The sequence below is a fragment of the Thunnus maccoyii genome, chromosome 12 (assembly GCF_910596095.1).
Source record: "Thunnus maccoyii chromosome 12, fThuMac1.1, whole genome shotgun sequence".
NCBI classification, from domain to species: Eukaryota; Metazoa; Chordata; class Actinopteri; order Scombriformes; family Scombridae; genus Thunnus; species Thunnus maccoyii.
Genome location: NC_056544.1, coordinates 22,391,974 through 22,411,906, shown reverse-complemented (window position 1 = coordinate 22,411,906; position 19,933 = coordinate 22,391,974). Strand labels below are relative to the sequence as shown.

The 19,933-nt window shown below is 39.1% G+C and overlaps 1 protein-coding gene across 2 annotated transcripts in view; it reads right to left on the bottom strand.

Moving 5' to 3' along the window:
* The window catches only part of LOC121909108 (collagen alpha-1(XI) chain-like), an 88,948-nt gene that overhangs the window by 56,361 nt on the left and 12,654 nt on the right, over nt 1-19,933 (bottom strand). For both annotated transcript variants that reach the window (XM_042429523.1, XM_042429524.1), the window contains 7 exons: nt 12,270-12,398; nt 8,455-8,544; nt 8,040-8,138; nt 4,943-5,239; nt 3,734-3,799; nt 2,657-2,698; nt 2,217-2,279 (listed from right to left, as the gene is read on the bottom strand). In XM_042429523.1, the coding sequence (XP_042285457.1) occupies nt 2,217-2,279; nt 2,657-2,698; nt 3,734-3,799; nt 4,943-5,239; nt 8,040-8,138; nt 8,455-8,544; nt 12,270-12,398 (786 nt within the window). The remainder of the gene's footprint in view (nt 1-2,216; nt 2,280-2,656; nt 2,699-3,733; nt 3,800-4,942; nt 5,240-8,039; nt 8,139-8,454; nt 8,545-12,269; nt 12,399-19,933) is intronic.

Here is a 19,933-nt window from a genome sequence, read left to right as displayed (position 1 = left end):
TGTACTAACAAATAATAGCAAAGTAACAGCGCAGAGACTGAACAACTAATTATTCATAGCAAACCCCATCTTTATCTATAATAATAATAATAATTTAAATGGGAGGGTACTTTGCTACGGTCTGCATTGTTGTTGCCTATTCCATGTAACTAGCTAATCCTTCTGTAAAGAATGAGCTGGCCGAAGGGTATTGCCTGCAAGAAAGCACTGACTTTATAACAAGATTAAAAAATTCCACAGCCCAGTGAGGCTATAATGCTTATTACATCACAGAAAACAAAATTGGTGGGTGAATGAAAAATGTGGAGAGAGTTTTGATATTTTTAGATTCTTACCACAAATGTGGAAAAATGTTTGGCCTGACAGTCCTCTTTACAGTAGCTATTTAAGGACATCATCTCAGGCTCAGCTTGTCAGACTCAGCTCTACGTTGTCATATTTGGCTTAACTTTCATGAGTCTAGGCTATACTTTGTCAGGCACAGCTGTTTTTATTATCCTCATCTGAACTCTGTGCCTTCACCTTAATGCTAACATTATCATGCTAACAATTTTAAGTATGGAATGTTTAGTGTGTTAGCATGTTAGTATTAAGCTCAAAAAGCCCAGGCTGAGAAAAACTGGGTCATTAGTTTTGGAGAAATCTTGTCATGAACTAAAATGTTGGACAGATGGAAAAGCATTTATGGTGCCAGATGAAAAGTCAGGGGGTCATCAAAGTCATTAAGATTTATCCTCTGGGGACCATGACTGTCAGTACCAAATTCCATGGCCATCTATCCAATAATTGATGAGATATTTAAGTGACAGACCGACTGACATCCTAAACCATGTCTCTGAAGTGTGGCTTAAAACTATAAAAAAGCAAACTGATCGCATAAAAATTGCTCATACTGAATAATGACATGATGAATTGACAGTTAAATTATAATGGAGACTAGATTTTGATTTAATAAAGACAAAAATGTATCTTAAATATCAAGACCAAGTAGTACACACTGTTTCCAGAGAAACCAGGATCTATTTAGCAGTCTTGTCATGTGAAGCAATGTCAGACTGGCTGGCTCAAATTGATGCCATGTGTTCCCATCTGCCTTTACCCAGAGGTGGTAAATATTCTTCATCCGTGGCTGTTTCAGTAAGCATAGTTGTATCTAGTGTTAATGATGGCTCTTCATGGCTGTGAAAGTGGTGATAAAGGGGAAAGGAGGGAGCACATCATGACAGAAATGAGCCGATCAAACGTCGAGTCCAGGCAGATACTGCACAATGGAAAACCATAAGACTACAGAAACAGAGTCACTTTTAATCCCCCTGTCGATCCTTAGCAAGATGGTTTCTCATGGGAGGAAATGAAGGGAGGGGTGACAGACTTTGGACCAACAACATATTTTCTAATCGCTTTTACCCTGTGGAACAATAAGTCTTTTGTACTGGCGAGATCTGCTGGTCATACTGGAGGGGGGCGTGTTTATATATTTTTGTCAGCAATTCAAGGGTTAACCTCCAGAGACGAATTGATGTGCTAAAAGAGTGATGAAAGAGGGGTGGGGGGCAATCACCACATTTGGGAAAAACAAGCTGAGATCCAGCCTTCTGGAGGGGACCGGCACTTTTTCTGTGTCATCAAATCAATCAAATAAATGAGTGGAATCCCACAGTGCTGGGAAAAAGGGTTTAAAGGAGTTTAGGCATCTACATATTTTACAGCAAACTCTTTGAACAAATCCTGTAGCATACCAACACAGCTGTTTCTCAGAACTTTTCTTTGTTGGTATATTGACAGTTTATGGGCATATCTCATTTCCCTGCACCCCTCCTTGCTAATCCCCCCCTCCTGCTGCAGTAGCAAGCTGCGTCCAATTGTATTATTCATTCCATTGCATTGAGTGTACTTCACGACTTTCCAATAAAGGAGAAGACAGCAGGGTAACAAATGAAAGGGTGTTTATATATGCTGACTCCCATAATTCTAGAAGTAAGATGAATGGCTAAAGATGGCTCAGTATTCCAGTATATTAGGGCCCACAAAGTGAGCTATGGCTTATTTTTGCTTGATATGCAACTTATTTGGAATTTAAATGAATTGATGCATGTATGTTTTTTCATTTGGCTGTTAGGGGTGTAATGAAATGTTCATGATGAGTACAAAATGGGTGACAGAGCTTCTCAGAAACAGCTGTAATCAGCTCTAAAATGAGGCCAGCCTTCACTCACCCTCTCACCAGGATCTCCTGTGGGACCTGGGGGACCCTGCAATCCTGGGGTACCAGGAAGACCCTGAAACCACACACACAGAGAGACACAAATACACTTATTATATCCCAAAGTACTGTTAACCAGCATTCCCACTACAGTCAGTCTATCCAATACTTAACATGCATAGGCCAACAAAGACAGAAGCAAAGACATGGGTTCAAAAAGAAATAAGCCTCAAGATAAAATAGCCCCCAACCCCCCTTCCTACTCTCTCTTGTGCTCACACAGACACAGATGTACACACATTCATGCACAAATACACACTTTCACTGTCTCTCCCAACTCAAGCTTCACTGGCGATCAGGATTGACGCTCTTTCCATAAAGACATTTTTTCCCTCTTTAGCTGTTCTCCATCTGTGGAAGGCAGACAGGAGTGTGGGAGAACGTGATACTCACTGCTTGGCCGGGGGCTCCTTGGGGTCCTTCTATAAGCATCCCCTGAAAAAGGAAAAAGTGGATACAGTAGCATTATAGGGCAGCCTGTAGATCCACAGGCAATAGAGAATAGGAGAAAGAAATGAGAGCCAGTGGGTGCTGTGGCTTTGAGGTTTAGGGGTTTACTTATAGCTACAAGTGAGACGTTAACAATAGCTCAGCTATCTGAGGCAGCATTCTATAATGTGTGCGTGTGTGTGGTCAAAGATTTGGATGGGACACTGTGGTGGTACAGATGGTATGGGAGAAGAGAAGTTAATTGCAGCTGCTATTTCAGTCAATTTTAGCCTGCCATGTTAAATTGTAAAGGATGGTCTTCCAAAGAACTTATGTTGTAGGGCATTTTGTGTAGACGGTGGTTGTTTTGTCTACAGCCATTAGACCTAGTTATGTCTCATCTGGAGGGAAGATTGTTCATCATTGCTTCAGTGAAATAAACAAAACCTTAAGTTCAGTTGCACTAAAACTACAAAAATAAAGATACATACATAAACAACTGAAAAACAGATATCAAAGTATCCTATTTAATAGTGTAAGATATTCACAAGAGATATATGTTTTTTACTGTATCTGTCCAAGAGAATAGATAAAAGAAAACATATTCTCCAGAAAATATGTAGAGAATCTGATTTTGCATTTTTATAGGCTCTTCTAAATTATTCAGTACAACTGTTGGAGAGTCTTAGTTGATAAGAAAGCCAGTCAACATATCTATCTAAATAAATCTAGATAGATAGATAGATAGATAGATAGATAGATAGATAGATAATTAGCTGTCAGACTTTATGAGCAGTAAAGCCAGGTAAAGACATCCTGAATTATATTTAACTGTGAACTGAATTGTATCAAAATGTTTTTGAATATTTCTGTCTCAAATACATTTACACTGGGGGAATGTTTGAATGTGACTTCAAACATTTGAATGTCAGCTGCTTTACGTTGGTACACAAAAGTAGCTTGGACAAAGCTAAGCCTTCCTACTCAACAGTAAGTTTTATGATCAGAATTATGACATAGCATTATGCATGCATTACTTACTGGCTCAATGACAGCGGGTTCACCCTTCTCTCCTTTTTCTCCCAGGTAACTTTGACCTCCACTCACCTATGGACATAAGACAAACAAGGTGAGCTTATTACACAGTAATGGGATAGACGCTTAAGACAGAGCATCAATGGTTTGAAAGCCAAAAATTGAAAAAGTGAGACCAAGAGCAGCAGATCCCCTGTCCTGAAGGGTATCTTCTTTTTTATAGAGGTGACTCAAAACACCAACAAAACTGCTAGGAATAGAATGCTGACTGGTATTCTGCATGCTTAAATGGATTTAGTTAGCTAAGGCAAACAGCTGATTTTTTTCCCGGCCTGCTGGAAAAATAAACCTCAAGAATCATTTTGCAAGAAGCTATAATTTAGACTTTGGTCTGACTCCTATTTATTAAGCTTCCTTGAAGCCAGTAACTGCAAAAAAGACCCCAACTGCGCACAAATGCAGGGGTTGTTACCTGACACTATCCATACAATGACTTCACATGAGAAGAATTCACAAACCATCTACAGCAGTGTGTCCAAAAACCACTAGATTGTACACTTTAGCCTGAAGAGGAAACGCTTTTTGAGAAAGTCATAGAGTAGGGCTGCGGTGTCCTGAGATTGTGGGGTGGAGAGTTCTAATAGAGTGGTGGAGATTAAACCAAGGCAGACAGATCTCAAGCCAACATCCAGACAGGGACTGTGTCACTTCCTGCCTCTGAGAATCTGGATCCTGAGGCAAGGAAGGGGCTGGAAACTAGCCACTACAGACACAACCTCAGCAGATATTTCAGTCTGGGTCTAGATATTGATCTAAATGGGTATGACTAACATTTCCTAAGACCTAGTTTGTCATCGGGTAATCCAAACTGATCATTGGTGGGATAACCAGAGAAAAGCTGTCTTTAATAAACAGCAGAGGTCACTGGGGTCAAGAGGTTATGGAGGGTGTGTCTGTGTTGACAGCTGGGTTGACATCTGTTTATCTGTGGGAGACTTAGATAGACAGGGTGTGTGTCTGTGCTTGCTGGTGTATTTGTGTTTGGTGCATGTGCATGCAGAATGCTCTAAGCTATAACCCGATACCATTAGAAACAACAAACAAAACGGGTACTGCAAACACCCCATCAAACAAATGCCACCAGTGTCTTTTCCATTTTCCTACATTCCTGACCACCACCTCCGTACTTCCCTCCACCACCACTCCAGCACTTACACTGCTCTCTCTGAAGTCTGTCTCCGCTGGCACACCAGGACCAAACTCCTCCTCATATGTTGCAGATGTAGGTTTGGCGTCAGTGGTGCCGTAATCGCCATAATCACTATAGTCATATGACGACTCTTTGTTGTCATATCCCTTCAGGTCGTATTCCTTAAACTCATACACATCAGTTGAAGGATCCGCCTTCCCTTGGGGGTCCACTGGGGCAGCAGCTTCCACAGCAACAGTGGGGTCCACCCCAACCTGTTCCACACCAGTGATGTAATCATCCACAATTTCCCCTTCGTAGCTCTGGGATCAATCCAGGCATCGCAAAGAGGCAGCAGGGGTTGTTAAGATGGGAGGGAACATGGAGGTTTGGTTAGTGAATTGGAACCATGTGAACAGCTTCAATGGTTCACATGTTTTTTATAACATAATTCGCAGTTAAAGCATCAGCATTTAGCACTTTGGTTAACTAGGCAAACATTATTGGTTCACCAACTGAGTTGAAACTTCCCTGAGGCAGATTCAACATAGTTGTACACATATTCATGTGTCTAATTTGGGATTGCATCCAAAACTCAACATATGTGAAATTCCACATATGTTTGTCAACAGGCACTGTTATTAACATTAACATCTTATGTTATCATTTCTTTCTCTGTAAAGCACAATGGGGGATGTCCCAAAGTATTGACACATTGATGGTATTAATGTGTAATGTTAAGGTTAACAGTAAAATATGGTACTACATGACAAAAAAAAAATATATATGGTATATAAAATATATTCATGCTGTAAATTGACAATATGAGGGACTAGTGGGGTAAGAGAATAATCTTAAATACTTCAATCTTCATTAAAGTCAAATGCAAATGTTTACAGACAAACATTTTTTCAAGAACCAATTAAGACCCAATGAAGTGAAAATCGAAGCTGAATTTGTAAAAAGCTGTTCTTGCAGTTGAGTTCATTGCAAAACACAAAAGTAAATTTCACTTGATGGGATCTTATCATAGTCCAAGACATCTGGACAGAATTATTAGAGGTTAAACATTCTGTTAGAGTGCTTCCATGTTCTCAACAGGTAATGATTTTTTAAGATTTACATACACAGGGCTTAAACTCTCAACTTGTAATTCACCCATCTATTTCTCTTTGGCTTACTGTTGAATCATTCGCAAAATAGTTGCTAATCTTATCTATAACACATTACATTTACATAAATGTAATGTGCATTTCTTGTACCAAAAAGTTAATTCTACAACTGGGCATCTAACAACCCAAAAACCAAGGCTACCTCTAGGTGAGACTTAGAGAATCTGAAGTGTTTTGAGCAACAAACTACCAGCAGAGAATATAGTACCTACTATCAGTTTTAAACAGTGACACCCAGTGCAAAATGCCCCCCAAAAATGCAAATGCCCGTACAGACTGTAAAGCATGACTTAAATTATTCACTGACAACACAATACTGGAAAACACTTTTATTAAAAGCATCCACTCATAGTATTTTTTTTGTATTGTTTCAGGTCTATGGGCAACATGACCCCATGTCATTGTCTAAAAAGTTGTCCAGTGCATCAAAGTCTTCCGTAATTGGACAATTGTTCCATCATGGGATGGTATATATTTAGTTTCCATGGATAGCCTTCTGGCCTGTCTCTTTTCATGAATGTAATGTCTAAAGCTGACTGATGCCGCATTGTCCACCTCAAGGTACATCACAATTCAGTCGGCAGACATTTGCCTGGCAAAGCACATGGCCATATTGTTTTAGTTTAACCCCCAAATGTTCCTAATTATGTTGTGTTTTATGTGATGGTTTAGTACAAATTAAGACAGGATCTGCCAAATTCAGGATATTGCAGAAACATAGAGGATGCGTCTGTCTACTGATTTCCCATTGGTTATGGTTCATTAAATGACAAAGTTTTCCTGCTTCGGTCTTTATCCAGGCGATGTCTCATGAAAATCAAGGAGGGGAGAAAGCAGTTTGATCTTAGTGAAACCTTGTTGGGTTTCAACCTCCAAAGAAGATCATAAAAATATGTTTTTGTTGGTAGTGAAGCACAGTTTTGAAATAGTTTTATTGGTATTCAATTTCAAAACAGTAATTCAAAACTAGAAATTGGAATGTTTGGGTCAAGTCAGCTGATGCACAGATCATTTTCAATGATAACTAAAAGTATATCCGATGGGGCAGGTTTGAACAAAACGGCAACAACCACGGCTTGAAATTTGAGCTAATGTGGAAGTCCCATAAAGTACAATACCACTGACAGTCACTAGGTACTGGCTCCAAAAAATCTCTGGCTCTAATAGACTCCCATTCAAAAAGTGTCAACTTCTCTCATGAAATACTAAGTCAATACATTTTTTCAATGAGTCATTATCATCTAAATCACTAAATTCAGGCCCTCTAATATTGTGCAGGTGGTCATTTTGGAAATTATTGCTCCATTAATAAAATAAAAATAAGAATAAAAATAATAAGACGTTAGTTAGCTAAAGTTAGCACAAGTATGCACCATTCAGTGTTCCTGGTAAACTAGCATTAATTTGGGTCCGAGGTAGTGCATCATGTTTTCAGACTACTTATTTGGGAGGTTCTGGCTCCAAATGGAAAAGATGGCCCTAACTGTAAGCAGCAACTCTGGGTTTCAAACTGCCTCCAATGCAAACAAATGGGTGATGTCACAACTTGCTATGTCCATCTTTATATCCAGCCTATGGTTTGAACCAAATAATATCTGTTATCCAAACAAAATACTTATTCTCTACAGCTTTTGATTTATAGAAATTCAGGATATTGTCTAGGATTCGTTATAAACTTCCACCATAAAATCTGACATAATCTTTCCCAATTTCTAACCTCAAGACGCCTTTATTGTATAAATGGGTATCTTTCAGTTTGGATATGGACAATCTTTGTGCCTCTATTGACTGCTGTGGAAATAATCAAAAACATTGATTTCATATTGTATCACCTCCTTTAACATGTTGTCAGATGGTTCATTATTTCTCTTGTTGACCAAAATTAAGATAACACTAAGTCTTGATATTTGCAAAAAAAAAAAAGAAGAAAAAAGCATATTTGAAAAGTTACCTGGCCTTGTCCGGTATTCTCAGTGGGGGTTTCAGGCTGATTTCCGTCCACTGTGCTGTAGTCATACTCACCGGTGTAGTAGTCTCCACCCACATTTGTCTGAAATCAAAGCAGGCACAGCACACAAAGTAAAACATTACTAAAGTGACGAGGGTAAATTATTTATTAATTGTTGTTATATCCTCAGTACCATTGGGTGGACCTATTTTTAGATACATTTGGAGTACATAGCATATATTTAGCTAAAAGTATAGCAAATAGAAATAATGACATCAAGATAGACCATTAAATCAACAAAGAAAGAGGGCAAGAGAGAGACAATGAAAGATGGAAAGGTTGACGACAAGAAATCACATGCTTGTATATGTGTTATTCATGACAACAGCCATGATAACTATATTAGTAGAGGTGTTACCTCAATCTTGGCTCCTTCAGTTGGGACAGTGTCAGTGGTTATCTCTCCTTCACTGTAGTCATATAACTCACTGTAGTCATAGTTAGTGTACTGTAAGGGAAAAGGGATGGGGGGCAATCAGTGCAATCATGTAAATAAGGCAGCACCATGTCTCAGAGACATATTGTACATTATTTACATGGTATGTAAGAGCATGTCATTCTCAAAACAGTTTAAACCAAATTTAAACCATTAAATGATCACAATATTGTGTGTTGTCATGCTATTTTAGAAATAACATGGTCAAATGATGAAAGGGGAAACATCACATCCATATCAGAAAAATTAACAATTTTGAATATGGATGAATGCAGCGTTCCTTTATGCTTCCCTTCCCACCCAAACACTCTGAATGTCACATGACCCTATTGAGCGGTTCACCGAGCTAACAGCGATTAAGATTCTTGTTTGCTTCCAAGGTGTTAGAGGGTTAATATGATGCCAATGAAAATGTATCAGTCTCTGCTTTGTACTTTGTATGCCAACAATGGCCCATGGCTCTCAGTAATGGGCCAATTAAAACAGAAATCTGTTTTCTTGACTTGTTGCAGGTTGGTAGATTAAGGGAAACATACAGAAAACAGTAGCAGAAAGTAAAATCATTGTAAAAAAAAAAAATTCTGGAGCCTCAGAACAGTCTCAGTGAAAATAACATGTGTTCTCTCTTATTAATTTCTTTAACAGATCATTCTATTTTAGATTTCCAAAACAGCCCACTAGGTTATAATATGGTCTGTTTTGCATATTACGTTGTGGTTTACGTACATTTCAGAGATAATTTTAATATGACACACCACACAGGGAACATAATAACACCACGCAATGACATAAACCTGAAGTGGCAAAAACTCCTTGTTGCTTTCAACAAGGACCATTAGCTCTAATGGCATTTGTTGGGGACTGCCCATTACCCATATTGATTATGCAATTTAGCCAACTTAGCCCTATATTTAAAAATTTAGAATCCTCCTGATCTGCCTGTTTCTTTAAGTTCTCCTAAAAGACTAGTTCTACATTTTGGAAAATATATACTTATTTGCTTTCTTGCCGAGAGTTAGATGAGAACATCATTTCTGTAAGTTAAATAAGAAGCTTGAGCCAAATCTAAGCGGGCCATCTCCTGGCTCCAGCTTAACAGACAGCTATTAAAGTGTCATTATTCCTCTCATCTTACCATTAGCTCTCCAAATATCGAACTATTCTTTTAAATTACCAACACACAATGACATTTATTGGTGCTGCCCAACACTATTATGCAAATTAAACACTTAGGCCTGTGTCAAAAACTTAAAATTCCTCCTGATCTGCCTTTCTCGGGACACTGTCAAAATAGTGGGGAGGCAGATTAAGTTAACAGACATGCATTGCTCTATCAGCAAAGAAATAAATATTGGTCCCAGGAACAACTGCTAAGCTCATAAAAATAATACAAGTTCCATGGCCTGCTGCAATACTGGCCTGGCCTCCGTTCGGTGGCAGTGACCCAGAGAGAGGTCACTCAAGAGAGAAGCCCTGGCCAAATCAGACAGACTGAATGAGAGGGAAACAGGAAGAAAAAGAGGGTCAGGGAGAAAGACAGAGAAAGATAGAGAATGAAGGAAGGATTTATAAAGATTTATGGTGTTGAAGTGTGCGTCTGTGCTGAAGGTCTTCACCACAGTCTTGCATGATGGGCATAAATACTTAAGTCTGCTCATAAAAAAGCCCCCTCCTGCATCACTCTCTTTTCCTCTTTTAACCCAGAAGCACACATGTGGCTGACAACTGCAAGGCAGCATGATTCAGGTCAAGGAGCATCTTCAGACGCTAAGGTCAAAGCCATGCTCCATGCTTTTGAAGAATCGTAGATGTTTAGTTAATTAAGTAATAAGGGATGTCAATCAGTTAAAAACAAACTGGTGTGCAGTTACGTTCTATGGAGGAAATGTTTTCAATTGTGCGGGACTAAATAGTTCTACAAAATATTGGCCTGGAATGTAGGAAGAACAATCCTGTTACAACTTTACAAAACTGGACAATGAGTAAAACAGATTTACAATGTTCATGTAACCAAATGATTCCCTACTGTCTATTTAGAATTGACAAGCTCCTTGTCTTGTTGCTTGAGAGAAACTGGAAGATTAAGCTATATTTTCCAGGACTGGTACCCACTGTACAGCCAATACTTTCAAATAGAGAACCAGCTCCCGATTTTTCTTGAACCAGGGATCTCAAGTCTACTTTTCCAGGTACTGGGAGTCTAGCTGGGGAAGGAAAAGCTTAAATTTCCCTGGGAGTCTGGGCAGAGCCTGCAGAACTCGTTAGTGATATAAATCACGGGGCCACTCCAAAGTGGGCTCAGACTTCGTGGCAGGGAAAAGGGAAAAGTTTCCAGTGTGAGCTCATCAGTTATTTAGTGAAATACTGAAGGAAAATGTCAGTCGACAGAAAGGCTTGAACTAGCAGATTAACAAAAATGAAGATGAAAAAAGAAAAACGAGGCTCTGACACAAAGCATTGTATTTCAAGTGAGAGATTTGGCTAAAGAGGCTACAAGTGATGTTTTGGAGCCAGTAGCAATAAAATGTAAAATTCAGAAGATGTGTTCAAACTCTAAAATGTGTTTGATATGTCAGCATGTTTCCATCAGGAAAACAGAGAGTAGGGAAAGAGACAAATTAGAGTTGCCATAGAAACTGCCTGTCTCTGTCAAAGTACTTATGCCTTGAGGAAATGTTTTAATAACGTTTAAAGATCACAGAATTTACAGAGAATATTTTAGTTCTTTTTCTCTACTTTTGGCAGATGGAAAAGTGTTAAAGGAAAAATGTTCAAAACAAGGTTGGAGAAATGTGATGCATTGTTGCATCTCAAATCACACCTACTACCCAACGCCCAACCCTTTCCCCTGTGCCTCAAAGCATAATTTCCTTGCTTTTCCCTCATCTTTAAAACAACACCAGCCTTCTTTTATAAAATCCAAACTGAAGTTAAATTTCATCTTTAGTAAATATATATTGCTGGTGTTTGTTTTGACTTTTGTACGTATTTGTGCTAGCACTGTCTGGCTAGCTTAGCCTAGCTTGCTGGCTTCCACTCTCCAGATTTTGAATGCTATAAAGGGACAGAAGTCTTAAATTTTTAGCCGTAACTTACATAACCAATGCTATGTGGGCTTGTTAGAAAAAGGGGGAAAAAACATCTTGCATCAATGATCCTTGGCTATTCCGTATGACGATCTTCAGCCAGTAGCGCAGTTGACAGCTCATCTCCTAGAAACAATGGCTGTCAGATGTCAGTCAACTGATGCCATTGGAAATGCCCACCCAGACGTTTAAATCTTAGATACTGTTTCCACAAATACGTTCAAAAGTTTCATTATAGTTTACAGTCCTTTACACAAAAAGTGAGGAGAATTCAAATTTTTGTATTGCTCTATTCCATTTTCATCAATTCAAGGGGATTGGATTGGTCTCCTATTTTATTCTCTTACTTCATCCTTTGCTTACTAAATTTTACAAAGCAAGTCTGAAGGCCTTTTTCCAAATTCCTGTTATCATTTTTCCTGAATTTCCAGCTCCCATATTTACTCACTCCCTTACTTTCCCTCCCTCCTTTCCTCACTACAACTATTCCTCTCTCCTATCCTTTCTGCAGTCCAACCAAAAACCCTTCACTACTTCCCCTCCTCTATCCCAGTTTAACTTTTTTCCCCTCCCTCCTTCTGGACAACTATGACTCCCTCCCAATGACAATCCATCTCCCATAGCCTGCCTTCTTCCACTCCAGATACTGACCTCTTCCTCAGGTTCCTGAGCCTGGGGGGTGTCATGGTGGTTGGGGGTTTCACAGTCAGGGCTGTAGTGTTCACAGTAGTCATAGGCTGCTCTGGGGTCTTCCACTATCAGCAGCTGCTGGATGTCACCCTGGAAGAAGAAGGAGAAGAAAAACAGCCTGTCAGCAGAATATAGAGTCTCTGTGAATTCCCACGTCAAAGTTTTCTTTTATCCTCAATGTTCTTCAACAGAGAACTCTCCTGGATAATTTATGATACTATAGGTCTATGTTATAGCCAACAATTTTATTCATTTCAACTTAGTTTCTGAGAAATCATGTTTTTCCAGTTTGGCTTGGCAAATGGCTCAAAATACTACAATACCCAGGAGCCTCAACCACTCTTGCTGTTGAGGAGAAGCAACTCAGAGGCACAAATTAAAGCTGTAGCCAAGACAGAACACTTTGTTATTGTAATTGACACCAAAACCCCAAAGCGTAGTGGCCAAATTCACACAAGATTTATCCAGAATCTGAAAGCGGACTGATTTAAACTTATTGGGTTTCTACAAAACTTAATCCTCATCTTTCACACTCCGTTAGCGGTGCATGCACATGACAGAATTTTAAGCTCTTTAAGTGATTTGATATGATAGACTTCTTCAGAATTAGTTGACCTCATTCCTTACATTTTTTATGTACACAGGAAACAGGTATAAAAGCCTTGGAAGTGCTCCAACTACCAATCATACCCCATAGTCTACGCTGAAAATGAATTTAACTTTTACTTCCTGAACCCTGGACATCCAAAAAACTTCACCTACAATACAACCTTACAATCTCCGATCTCTAAAATCTCTCCAGAGAACACTTTTTTTATTTCTTGAGTGCAAATAGAAACCAAATGTTAATGTCCATGAAGTATGCACCTTCTTCCTGATTACAACAGCTTTGCAACAATGTGGCGATAATAAAATGTGACCACAAAACTACAAGGAGGATGTTGTACAGTTCTAGAGGCAATAGTCTCTTGACTATTAATTACATATAACTTTATGGAATAAATCAAGGCTTTAGGGGAGTCTGTAAGCTTTTAAAAGAGAACTATTGTACCGTCCCCTCACTCAGCCATTAGGGACGGCAAGTCCCCTTACACAGCAGATAAATAACCAAGGTCTGCACTTATCTGAGGCCGTCTGTTTTTCATGAGCTTTTGGAAAAGGAAATTAGATCCCCACTCCGAACTCTTCCATCAGCCAAAGGCTCTTTTTCCATGATTGTCTCCTAAGGAATTTCTAAACCAAGAACTACTATGCCACTGATACGCATGATGTTATCTATACCCATCAACCATATGGGCACCTCAGCTGACCTGCATCTACCTCTACCAGTGCTTCGACAAGCCTTTCCAAAATCCACCTGGAGTAAGTTAAAAAGAGGACAAATAAACAGGGAAAATAAGTGCTGTGTGAAGGTGAAAGGAGGCCGCGATCACGGTGGCCCCTAAAGAGGAAGCACATACATGCAGATTGCATTAAATTACAGGAGGCAACATCTGTACAAGCTTAGACCTCTGGAATACATTAGATATTCACTGCCTCATGTTCCCATCATACCTGACCAGTAAATCTCAACAGGTTTTGAAATGACAACCAGGAAATATAAACATGCTTAAATATTACATATGAGCTGAGGGATATATGTTCAGTAAGCTTCAGTTTACCTACTGTGTTATTTAATAGGTGTGCTATTAATAAATCAGTCGATATTGGTTATCACTCACTCATGGAAACCTACCTCCCACAAGAAAACACTACATTTTTTCTTATGCATGACTCCTTTGACATCATAACATGTCAGCGGTGTTCCATTACTATTGACATGATCTCGAAATTTAGAATAGACTGACTGTAGACAGATGGGGTCTCGCCTTGTTGTTCTGAGCTTGTGGTTCTTTACAGGTCTCTACAATCCAAAGGATCTTAGCGTAAAATGCAGATCAGGCAAGAAAAGCTCTCGCTCTCGAAGGTGACATGAAGACAGTTTGAATACTACACATTTGTCCCAACCAGTAACGGCTACAAACAATGTTTTTTGCTGTTGTTGTCATAAAGCGATAGGCTGTAGGAGATTTAAAAAAAAAACAATCGAACAAATGCACTCTATTTATCTCTCTCTCTCTCACGCACAATCTTGTTGATAATCAAGTTCATATCCTTCATACAAGTTTATTAATTCTGCACTGAGTATTTCATGTTCATTCAAATGGACTGAATAACTTTTTTTACTCATGCAAATGAATATTAAAACTTGATTTAGTAACACTGGTAATTTGTTTTTATTCATGTATGTACAATTACCAGGCAACAAAATGTCTTGCAAGATTCAGCATTTAAGCTATTTGTGTGTGGATTTCTGGAGGGACAGGATGCCTCCATATAGCTATATGATAAGAAGCTCATTAAAATAGTGCTGGACAGCAGTGTCCTAAAGGTTAAAGTGATCTTGTGACTGAAAGTTTGACAATTTGAACCTCAGACCAGCAAAATTGTGAACAAAAACTATAATGAAAAACAGAATGACTCAAACTAATGACAGTCATTCAACCACGACATACTGTACGTGCTTTTTATACTAGCACAAATAGTTCCAAAGTCAGAGCCAGAAACTGAGATGACAGTCAAGACTGACAAGACACATTCAGGATAGCAAGACCTTTTTCTTTCCAACAGTCTGCTTCAATATCTGTGTTTATATATATTCTGTAAGAAAGTACAGTGTATTAAGAATGTGTTCAAGACAAAAGTAGGTGGAGATGTCCAGGAGAGTCCAAAAATGTCATACAGGGCTTGTCTAGAGACCACACACACTTAGCCCATTTATAAAGCTATTCAGTTATTCAGTCACTCCCATACTCCCTGATTGGCTTCCCCCACACCGTTCCCCCTCGCTTCTTTTAACCCTGTGTGATTCCCTTGTCTGCAGCTTGGTGCTTTTGTTGATGTTTTTGTCTGGAATGGATTGTGCATCTTTCTGGCATCTGTTGAGGTTCCTCCTCAGAGTTCCAGGAATGATCTACAGCAATGCCCTGACTCAGCTTGGAGCTGGCAAAGACACAATGGGATAAATTATCCGTCTAGGCTACACTACAATTGATCTATTAATGCGTCTGTGTACAATGTGCATGTGTGTGTAAATACAACATGCCTCAACCTTCATTTAACACTGCAAACACAACTATTCAACAGAAAAAGTGCATAAAAGGACAAACTGAAAAGGAAGAGCGTCTGACTGATCGAAGACAAAAGAAGAGTGGATTATGAAAACTCTCCTTCCATCCACATTCCACCCATAGTCAAAGCAATTTCAGAGTATGCAAAGCTGCATCGGGCTTTTGTCTAAAGAACATAAAGTAAACACAAGAGTAGTGGAAATAAGCACACCACTGTTTTTTCCTCCAGCGTGCAGGTCTCACATCTGATTTTAAGCTAACAAATGTGAAACAGCAGGCAGACACCACTAGATTTTCCCTGGGCTAGGTGACCCTGACATCTGCCGTGAAGAGTATCCCTCCCAACACATGGCCAACACCCACTGGGAACAGAAGTCACTTAAGGAAAATGACTGGCAGCTGGATGATCACCTAGTAGTGGGAGGTATAAAACAAGACCTCAGCAGACCATAAAATGCGTCCTTGGCATCACATTGTTAGCAGAACGTCAAATATGAGCTTCCGAATGCCACTCAGAAGGATAGAGGTATGGGGGAATTGTGATAAAGGAATTATGGGCATGCATTACCTCATTCACAAGAAACAAGGATGTGACTGGCCTCAAAAATCAAGACGTTCAGTAACTTTGAATAGACGCATATAGCTCCTGCTGGCAGCGCATCAATGATGACAGCAGGCACGGGGGGGGGGGTTTCCCATCCTGCCTTTGTTGGACTACTTTTTAAGTAATTAATTTATGACTTCATCAACTTTAGAGTTTCAAATTTAATAGGGGTGCCAGCCTCGTTTTTGGCCTTCGAGACATTTTGCCCTGACTTAAGCCTCACAGACAGACCTTCTTCTTAGGCTGTGCTTAAATCTGAACTTGCTAGCGTGCAGGGCCTATTTCATCAATACTGCTATCTTACCCATGGCTCTAACACATGGCTCTTTAAAAAAGCATTTCACTGGTAGACCTTGTTTTGGCCAGTACAAATTCTGAGGAAAACATGCCTGTGAAGCTTAACAGATGCAGCAGTGGTTTTGCATTTGGTAACCATTCAAGGGGCATAGCTGAATTCCCTTGAATATATTCCCACGTCTGTGCTTGTGTTTAAAGTGGGTGCGTCAAAATTAGGAGACATTACAAACTAGAATGAACATCAATTTGTGAATCTCAGGAGTTTGAGTCTCAGCAGTAAGTCTTAAGAGTTAATGTCTTGGATTTGACTTGGATGTGGCCAAATGCATTCAATTTCCTCTACACTAGAACTGAAACAATAGATAATTAATCAATCACGAGATTAATTGGCAACTATTTTGATAATTGATTCATCATTTCAACTGTTTCAAGAAAACAGACCAAACATTCTCCGGTCTGAGCTTCTCAAATGTGAGGATTTGTTTCTTTTCTCTGTTTCATATTATTCTTAATCGAATACATTTGGATTTTTGACTGCTGATCAGACAAAACAAGACATTGAAGACATCACCTTGGGCTGGGGAAATTATACTGGTAATTTTTTAAAACTAATTTCTGGCATTTTATAGACATATACTTAAACAATTAACTGGGAAATAATTGGCAGATTAATCACAAACAAAAATGAGGCCACTTTGTAGCCCTAATCTACACTATACACAAATGTTATGTCGTTCCAACTAATGCCTACGAAGCAACATGTAAGTATGTAATTACGTGGTTGAAAGATTATTGTCTTGTTGGCCAGGTGCATCAGGTCACCACTTTGCCTCTAGGAACAGCTGGGGGATATTAAAGCACCTGGAACACACATTTGGAAATATGCCCAAAGCATCTGCAGACTGACCCACTAAAACACAAATGCATATTATGCAGAGGTTTTAAAAAAAGGACGTCAAAATCACAAATTATATGTCTGTGTGATCAACTGGTATCTAAAAACTTATAAAGTACTTATAAAGTCACTGCTATTAAAGATACAATATGCATACCACACAACAGAATTCCATTTGGGTTGGGAATGTACAGTTTCTCAACTGGGTATAAAAGATTTTTTAAGGGTTTTTACAACAGCAATCCCACTTTGAGATTACAGTAGATGACAGTATAAAGTGTATATTTACATCCGACCTTTCCAGAAACAATGTCCAGGTTACTTAGTACAATCCACAAACCTTGATGTGTGATTTCATTCATTTCATTTCATTTCATCAAATGAAAATTGACAATATCTCTGTGACCTGCCCATGACACTGAACCTCCCATGGCATCATCAGCCAGATGTGGACAGCTCAGAGGCCTTGTGGAATAGTTCTGCTCAAATGAACAGTTTTTTAAGTTTCACTCTTGCATATGTTTTTGCTTTTCAAGTGTATATTGTGCAAACTTGCAGTATCTTTTGTAGCCATAGCTTACTTCTGTATTTTCTTTATTTTATCTCTTGCACCCATCTCTGCACACACTTGACACACTTATCATCTAAAAAGCCTGCTGTTCCAAACTCTGGGAGGGGAACACAAAGAACAAATAGACAGATGGAATTTCAAAACTGTACAAGGACAACAATTAACCAAGAAGCAGAGAAGAGGAAAATGTATAATACTCTCCAGATTTCTCCCAGCTTTTATCAAATGCAGCCTTTGTGGTCAGTGCAGGGATAAGATTTCTTTTCAAGCACTGAGGGCATACAAATGTCTTGCACCCTTCGAATATTAAAACATTTCTTCTGCCAGTAGCTCACAAAACTGTTGAACTGTTTGAACCATCTGCTTGCTTGTCTGCCTGCCCTTTCTTCACTTCTCTTTCTCTTTCTCTCTCTCTCTCCCACCCCTTTTCCTCGCTCTGCTCTTTTCCATCAGCAAATGTTAAGAAGCACCTTGGGTCCATTACTTCCTGGCTGTGCTGGGAACTGTTAGCGATGGTCATATGTTTGGTCACAAGCACAAGGGACAAGAGGGTCAGATGCAGCTATAATTTGAAAAAGGGGGGGCTTTGGGAAATAACTGGGATTAAAAGGGCAAACTGGTACTATAAGATCTTTTCAGAACTTTTTTTTCTCTTACATCACTGGATCCATAGGGAGTATACCTCCACGCGGTATGAGACTCGGAGAAACCACACCAGGAGGATTCCAAAGGTCTCATTCACTTTTTAGAGGGTAAGATCACTAATATCATAAAATCTACATCAGTAGAAGACAAAAATGTAAAACAATCAAGTAAAATTGACGAAAATGAGAAAAAGTTAAATAACAAAGATACTTTATAGTAATCTGTTTGTTTGCAGATATACATGTTGAAAATATCACATGCGGTGCCTGAAGACCTTCTCCGTAACAGTAACACAAATACAAATATGAATTAATTACTATATTCCTATTACATAACCTTAACCAAAACATTTTTGTGACAGGTACTGGAGGGTGAGAAGTGACTGAGACAGATGAGAAACAGTCAGAAGTTTCTCTTCCTGCCAGCTCAACCATAAACAACAATTCAATTTAAGGTCTAGAGCCCATCAGAGCCTTGTTAGATTCTTCTGCCAAGGACTGTCCTGCTTGAAGGGCAGCGTTTTGGAAAAGCCAAGTATGCAGTAATGACAGACACATAAACAAACTATCTTCGCCTCTCTCTCCCTTTCTCCCCTTCTCACACACACACACACACACACATGCACATACTTTTATGCATGCATGCACATACATATCAACAGACACACATATTTATGGAACAAACAAATAATCCTACCCAATCCTTTAAAGCCTGAAGAATGGATTTGCAAAAAATGAGAGGGGAGATGATTTCACTTCACATATCTTGTGGCATTTATTGAAAAGAAGAAAAAAGCGAAGAAAGGGAAAAAAGGCATTTGGAGGCCTGGTCAGTGAGCATATCTCTTAAACAGCTGTGCAGTCTGAGCCAAGACTAAGCACACACTGATCATATTTTCCCCTAGCATTCACTCTCCTCTGTGCTTCCAGCTTTGACACCTGCTTATGCAATCTACTGCAGTAAGGTAGCCATGTGCTTACAGCTAAAAGAAGTTTTAGTGAGAGAGCTCACAGCAAACCTCAGTAATTAAACTAAGGAATGGCTATAAAGTTGTGAAACTCAGGCTTGGTACACTAAACAGCCACAATTTCTTAATCTGTTAGTCTTTAGATGGCTGTAAATGTATCATTTTTAAAATAATCCAATGGAAGACAAGCTATAGCAAATTGCCTGTTGTTGGACCCATTTACCAAAGTAACTGGTAATCTGACTAGTAGTTTTCAATATGTTTTGTTCTCCACCATCTGGGAACCACTACATTACTCAGAAGAGCATATTTACCTAACACTTACACAATAAAGCCGTCTGGGAATCCTAAGAACCACTAAAAAACAAATACTGTAGATTTATATCACAATTTAAATGCAATTTATATATACAAGACCTTGGAAGAACTGGTCTCAATAACCTAATTGCAAAGATGTTTCAAATTTTCACAGTGTG